The sequence below is a fragment of the Pyxicephalus adspersus genome, unplaced genomic scaffold, assembly GCF_032062135.1.
Source record: "Pyxicephalus adspersus unplaced genomic scaffold, UCB_Pads_2.0 Sca1025, whole genome shotgun sequence".
In the NCBI taxonomy this organism is placed as follows: Eukaryota; Metazoa; Chordata; class Amphibia; order Anura; family Pyxicephalidae; genus Pyxicephalus; species Pyxicephalus adspersus.
Window position 1 is genome coordinate 1 of NW_027318032.1, and position 7,674 is coordinate 7,674.

Sequence of the window (7,674 nt, forward strand, 5' to 3'; positions counted from 1 at the left end):
GGATTTTGGAGATGTTGCGTAGGTGAAAGTGACAGGACCTGGAAATGTTCTGAATATGGGGGGTAAATGAGAGGGCCGAGTCAAAGGTGACACCAAGACAACATGCCTGAGGGGAGGGCCGAATAACAGTGTTGTTAACAGTTAGATATATGTCAGGGGGGGATTTGGAATTTGAGGGGGGGATGGTGATGAGGGGAAGATGGATTTGTGTGCCATGTTTGCATGTCCATTTAATAAGGATCAGTCGTTTGAAGACTATTACCTAGCGGGGTAAATACTGTTTAGCTATTCCAAAAAACAAGATCTCTCTGAAATAATTCTCAACTCTCTTCTTATCCTATTGGGAGTAGTAAGAATTCCAGCCAATCTCTGTGTGTTCCCAGCTCCTCATGTTACATTCGCCATAACACAGAATAGTCAAAAGCCCACCTGGACGCTGGGAGGCCCTTATATTGGCCACCTGGTAACTCAGCTATGGAGTCCTTGGAAAAAAAGTAATTGGTGGTTTAACTTTCCAGCATTTATACAAGGGGAAATTTTAAATACAGGTCACCATTTTTTTATTAAAAAAAAATTGCATCCAAAGTCATCTCTCGAATGTCTACACATAGCCAGGGAGCCCTTACTGTAGTAGATGATGCTCTGATCTAACCATAATGCTTTTCTCTCCTCTCTTCAGTGGACTGCTGGGACGGTCCTGACGGAAAGCCAATTATTTATCATGGATGGACAAGAACAACGAAAATTAAATTTGACGATGTAGTGCAAGCTATTAAGGATCATGCATTTGTCACCTCTGAGTGAGTCTGCTCTGTAGCTCTTAAGTAACTGTATGACCTTGATGTGATAAAAAAAAAAGGCCAGAGCTAACCGCCATTTATATTACCGTGTACACCTACCTAAGTCATTTAGTCCTTTATGAGCTGTACCTGTCCCGTGATGGATTTCACAGTCCATATAAATAGCCGGTGAAAAAGGGGTCATTAAACTTAAGAAAGGAGATTTCGCTGGCTGGGTAGAAAGGATTTATATTTATTTTATTGTGAGGCTGGTCAGGTTGTGAAATTTACGACCGACAGCATTGGTGATGGCGGATACCACAGAAAATGTTAATCTTGGTTTGAATGAGAATAAAATGTATAGAAAGCAGGGACAGTGGGCAATTATTTTTCTTTATGATGATTTTATGGTATTATAGAAGTGTGGTATTAAAAGCACCACCAGTTTCTTGGAATGGGAAGGTTGACTCTTTTAATAATAAAGCAAAATTTAGGGAACACAAGAGGTTATGTTTCTGTCTTCTCTTCGCTGTTGTTGAATATTGTTTGCGGGCTCAAATGTGGTGTTTTGGGGTACATTTAATGCAGAATGGCATCCATAAAACACAGGGGCAGTAAAAGTCAGGTTTCCTGTTCTTGAATGGGCTACCTTAAAGGTGACCTCCAGCTTTCCCTATGGTCTCAGAAAGCTCTTTTCCTGCACTGAAATTTCTCCCTCTGATTTCATACACACTGTGAACTTCTCTGAACATAGGTTACGGCACGTCATATCCGGCACATCATTGTGGCATCCTCAACCAGGATTCCATGGAACCCTAGGGTTCCTCAAGAAGTTGCTAGTGGATCCTTGATCAATGAGCAGTTTGTTACTCTCAGATCATGTTAAGTGACATCAATGGACTTTTGGGCTATCTGTAAGGGTGACATTCTTCCCAATGGCTAGCAATGTGGAAGGAATTCTTCCCACCAATCACCACACTAATGTACTGTGAGCTGTGGATATCATAATTATAGAAGGGGTTCCCCAAAGACCTGAACAATAATTTTAAAAGGTTAAAATAGTTTAGAAACCCTGATGTAGTCCTTTCATCCCCAACAAGACTGTCCCTAGCCCACCCCACCCCACCCCACTTTATTATTTGGGTTTCAGTTCTTTCAATCATGGCAGCTCACCATTCCATTAACATGATGGTGAATAAGAAAGAAGGAATCAGTTTTAACCAAGTCATCTCACTTATCTGTAACAATATCTCCAGTCCCTATGCCCCTGCCAGTGCTTGCCTGAATATATCATTATGTCTCATTCAGGTACCCGGTTATACTCTCCATAGAGGAACACTGTAATGTAGAACAACAGCGGTACATGGCCAAGGTTTTCAAAGAGGTCTTTGGAGATCTTCTGCTAAACAAACCCTTTGAAGCAAGTGCTGACCAACTGCCCTCACCTACACAGCTGAAAGAGAAGATTATCATCAAGGTAAGGTTGTCCAGAATATTTAGGAGGTGTGTGTAATGGCTTTGTAGATTTAGTCTTGCTGGTCTTTATGGTTGACTTTTCAGAACATGATTGTTTTCATTAAAAATGAGAAATTGACCATCAAACTGTGACTTCTGATTGTAGCACAAAAAGCTGGGACTCAAAGACAATTATGTCACAAATACAGACGACAGTAAAGAAGAGACCAAGCTACAAGGAGAGTTGCATATGTGGGACCCCATAGATCAGGTAATGTGCTCACCTTCAATAGACAGAATAAACCTGGAGACCACTTTAATTAAACCTTTCTGAAGTTGTTACAATGGGGTAGACACTATAACACCATACCATACCAACCTAAAAATTAGTGGTTGGGGTCAAATCTGTAAATTATCAATAAATGATGTGTCCATCTATTATTTAGTTACACAGCCAATGTCCCATTTTTTATGCAAATATTACAAAATTTCTGTTCACAGTTGTATTTTTTAATTTGTTTAATTATTTTTTTTTTATTCTAGAAATGGTCTGTTCGTTACTGTGCAATAGCCGGTGATAAGCTCTCCTATGGTGATGAAATTGAGCAAAATGCAGAAGAGAGTACGCCCAAGGTATTTACCACCATTACAGCTTACCTAATTCTTTTTTTACAGACTATGCACATTGCATTTGCAGTAAGGCATTGAATTTTTAGCTCTTGACCAACCTCTAACAACTGCTATTGTTTACTATACATGAACACAAGGACTATAGTACTTCCCCTGATGTCTCTTTGGTGCCATCATCCAGGGCCAATATCTACTTTCTGGATTGAAATGCCCATTCATAAAAGATATATCTCTGTAAATACTGAGTATGACAAATATGGAGCACATCAGTTCCCTGCTTTCCTTTTCAGTCTTTATTGCTGTGGCAGTAAAAAAAGAAGGGGAAGTGTCCTGGTATTAAAGTAATAAAAGAAACACATTTTTCCATTATATAGAAGCCACCCCTTTATATAATAGTAAACAAGTGATGATAGGTCTACTTTAGGAATTAATTTGCATGATTGGAATCCAATAACAGCAAAGGCTATTTCTTGTTACTCATCCCTGATATTATAGTAAGCTTTATTCCATCTTTGTTTCTTTTTACCTAAACCTAACAAAGTGTGCAATCATTGTGCAACATATTTGTGGTCGGTTTTATACACAAGGCTCTGGATTCATGTATTAGTTCTCTTGTATTTTTATACTTTTGAATCTTTTTTTTCTATGTACTTGCTTCATATCAATTCCCAGCACATTCACTTTTATTTACTTATCTGACACTGAACCCCGGCGGAAGTATGAAGGATATCAACTGTTACAATGTAGCAATGATCCAAATAAACACCGACGCTTATACGATTGCAAAAAGACATATTTACACGGCATCAAACTGTTCCAGTGGAGCAGATAACCTCGGCATGAAATGTATTTAGTGTCATCCTTCTCTTGTTCCCGTCCAAGCCTGTAATTCTCTCTAATCAGCCCCTACTGTCTGAGACAGTATTTGTGGGCGAGATGCATTATCCTCAGAGCGCCGGACTGTGAGTTGTGTGGACGTTATAAATAAGTCCGCAAACGCATTCTGGGGCCGTTTTTGTAAAAAACACCATAAGCAATGTGGCAGCCGTGTTTTATGCTCATTTTTCTGAATACAGGAAATTCAGAATAACAAAAGTAAGAAATGGCAGGAAAAATCAATACTCATTTGGAAAATGCTAAAACAGTTATAACAGACCTTGAACATTCTGCCAATTGGCACTATGCAGCCTTGTAGAGTGGATACATAACAAGAATATAAAAAATAACAAAAAGGCTGAATGAAAACCTTTTTCTAGATAAAACTTTAATTTTCCTAGTCTCCTCTTACCCATTCCATGGGATCAGTAAAGGTCTTTGCTTGTAAAAGTGGGTATGCTCACCTCAATCCACCATTCAGGTCCCCCAACTTTCCACTTTCAGATTGGGGAAGCTCAAATTCAATATTGCAATGGAGCCCACAAAGGCTGGTTGCTGTCCAGACCCTGAAGGACCTTGTTGCAAATAGCCCGTAGGAGTGTCCATGCCAGGCAGACAGTAACATGGACCCTCAGGGGAGAGCCTTACCAGGGAATAAAAAGGAAAATAGAAGACCAGGCATCTGACCAAAATGGTTTATTTTTTTTCCAGTGGCTATTTACAGGGAGTGGGTGGTGGTAGGTCCTTAGTGAAGTACTCTTTAGATTCCATCTGCAACTGTTTACAGAGAACTTGGCTTTGACCAGATCAAATAAACATTTTGAGATAAGCCTTGTTGCAATATCTTTGGATAGCATCAGTACATTATTAATTGCCTCTGCTTGTCCAAAATTGATCCTTAAAGAGACCCAGTCAGGTCTTTAAAGTGGAACTAAACTTGGCCAACTTGGACGTTGGTGAGTTCTAGCACCAGGTGGTGCCGCCATCTTCCTTCTATTTCTCCACTTCCGGATCATCTCTGGCCATCTTGATTGGCCGTGAAGGGATGACATACATTTTCCATACATCATCACAGTGAACACAAGGGAAGCCTGGAATGCCGGGAAGCATATGGGACACACATTTGGCACTCCCAAATGTGTGGATTGAGACTGACCTAGTCTGCAGTGCTGCAATATATATAAGGTAGAAGATACAGGCTGCTGGAGAGGTGAGTATAATGCCTCTTGTACTACAGGGAACAGATTGGGTCTCTTCAACTTATATCTTATCTTCACATGCAATGCCCCTAGAGATATTCGTGAGAGTAACCAATCCCACTGAACATAATTCCCTTTTATACATAATTACTGCATGGAGTGCTATAATGTTCATTGTCCTTCAAAAATTCTTGTAGTTATCTCAACATTTTAAAAGGGGGGTATATTGTAAGGGATGATTATCACAGGAAACTCTTTTCAGGAATCTCACTTCATTTACTGTTATTTTATATTTTCTTGTTTTCCAGTCATTGCGAGAGCAACATTTGCAAGAGAAATGGTTCCACGGTCGGATGCACGAGGGCCGCTTTATGGCAGAGCGGCTGCTGCAGGAGTACTGCGCTGAGATGGGGGGCAAAGACGGCACTTTCCTAGTGCGGGAGAGCGAGTCCTTCCGGGATGATTATACTCTGTCCTTCTGGTATGATCTGTCTATAACAAACTATAGGAAACTCAATGTATATAGTAGCTATATACATGTCAAATATATAAAGAATATTTTGTACCATGTATTTCAGTTGTTTTTCTTTTTTTTGTTCCCAAGAAATTAATTTAACATTTCAGGCTAAATAAAAACCATTTTCTGGACATTTTAGTGCCCTCAGCAAGACACGTCTGGTCCTCAACACCATCTAATCTTCTCTAAGCCAACAACTCACCCCTTTATATGTTACTAATACATAACAATCCCGCCTTTCTTTACCTTTTTAACATGGAGGAACCTTTGAAATAACTTCCAGGTCCTGGGGAAACTGTGCTATATCCACAGTGTATGGTATATTAGCATGATGGTCATTGGAAACAATTTTATATTTTATATTTTAGTTTTTACACTTTTATATTGCTAGCCAGTGGGAATAACATCACCTATACCATTGGGGGTTACTTAAACTGAGAGGCAGAAATTGCTCATTGCTCATTACTCAAGGAATCCCTAGCATCCTCTGGAGGAATGCTGGTTGAGAAACACTGTAACAATATTTTATCTAACAATTACCCCAGCAGCAATCAACCACCCTGGTGTCCTTCACAGAAGACTGGTGTCCTTCTCACTTCCCAATTCCCTGGGCACTGTAGACATATTCTTGACTTTTTCTAGTGTACAAAACAACTCTTCCCTAAAGCAATACAAAAAAAGCATATACCTTTCTACCTACTAGCTTGGGCCTCTATGAGCTTCATGATCTGCTACAGCACCACCTTTTCCTCCCTAGGAAACTTTGACAAAAATAATGGTAGTTCAGAAACCTCTACCCAAATATGCTGTTGTTTTACCAGTGCTGAACAAATCTAAGGAGGCAGTCCTATTGCTTAACAATGAGACCACTTTGGTGGCCAATGCTGACTTTAGCAATAGGGGAACAGGGGAAGTTGTAGGTGGTGAAAGCACTGCTGATACCATCAGCTGCCACAGGCTTGGAAAAGGGAGAAAAAAGTTATATGGGTGTGTAAGTGTGTTGAAAGGTGTGGCAGAGTAGTGGCTCCCTAAGTCAGTAGCATGACACCAATAACCTTTTCAGCTGTCTTAAAAGGTGGCATTCTGACCACCACTGTAGGATTCTTCATACTGATCACCAATGTAAGAGCATTTTTCCCAATGACCTCCATTTAACTGGATTTCGATGAGGTTTCCCAAGGTCTAAAATGGTAAGTCAAGAAGGCTGAGAAAGACGTGACTACCAAAACACCCAGATTTCTCTACCTGGTTATATTCTATCCATCGTATTGTATTTGGTAAACTCCCAAGTGTAGTCAACTAATCAGAGCTCATTTAGGCTGTGACAGTGTTAGAAACATGGGGCACTGAGCAAATATAAAGTGGGAGCCCCAAATGTACAGCATTCAAGCTGCCTGCACGCTGTGCCATTCTGTCAGTCCTGGAGGTCCTGAGCAATTGCCAACAATGGCTCTGATTTATGAAAGCTCTCCAAGGCTGGAGAGAATACACTTTCAAAAGTGAACTGGGTGATCCAGAAAACATGGAATGGATTTTTTTAAATGTTTTGAATCCTGGTCCAGATCCATTCCAGGTTTGCTGGATCACCCAGTTCACTTTTGAAAGTGTATTCTCTCCAGCCTTGGAGAGCTTTAATAAATCAGGGTCAATGTCTCAAAGGTGTACGCTTTAATTTTCCAGTTTGTACTAGTACGTAGCCACAGTTCATTTCCCATGAGTAGATTTTCTTAATTTGGCTGCAATATTATTCTTGCTCTCAATGTATCTATTATATAAAATACAATTGTTCTATAACTTTATGTTTTTTATTTTTGAAAGAGGATCTAACGCTATCTAATGACCATCTTGTAGGAGGTCAGGGAGAGTTCAGCACTGCCGGATCCGCTCTTGTACAGATGGAGAGTACGTGAAGTATTTCCTGACCGACAACTTAACGTTTGACAGTATTTATGAGCTGATACAACACTACAGGGAGTCCTCACTGCGATGCGCGGAGTTTGAGCTGCGATTAACGGACGCTGTTCCAAATCCCAACCCGCACCTGTCCAAGGAGTAAGTCTTAATAGCAGTTTGATGTATCTCTATAGTGGTCAGATATCTTGGCAGGAAAAGGAAAATAAGAGAGTTAAGGTGCGTACACACTTCCAATTTTTATCGTTCCAATCGAACGACGAACGATCGATTGGGCAAAAAATCGTTCGTAAAAAAGTAACCAATG

At 40.2% G+C, this 7,674-nt stretch overlaps 1 protein-coding gene across 1 annotated transcript; it reads left to right on the forward strand.

Annotated features, from left to right (window-relative positions):
* Nucleotides 1-219: 219 nt before the first annotated feature.
* Nucleotides 220-7,508, forward strand: LOC140321165 (1-phosphatidylinositol 4,5-bisphosphate phosphodiesterase gamma-2-like; the record flags this gene model as incomplete). Its single annotated transcript, XM_072398024.1, has 6 exons — nucleotides 220-800; nucleotides 2,088-2,256; nucleotides 2,401-2,505; nucleotides 2,778-2,867; nucleotides 5,248-5,420; nucleotides 7,308-7,508. Coding segments are annotated over exons 2-6 (683 nt in total), but the record flags the coding sequence as incomplete, so codon positions are not given.
* Between the last annotated feature and the right edge of the window lie 166 nt (nucleotides 7,509-7,674).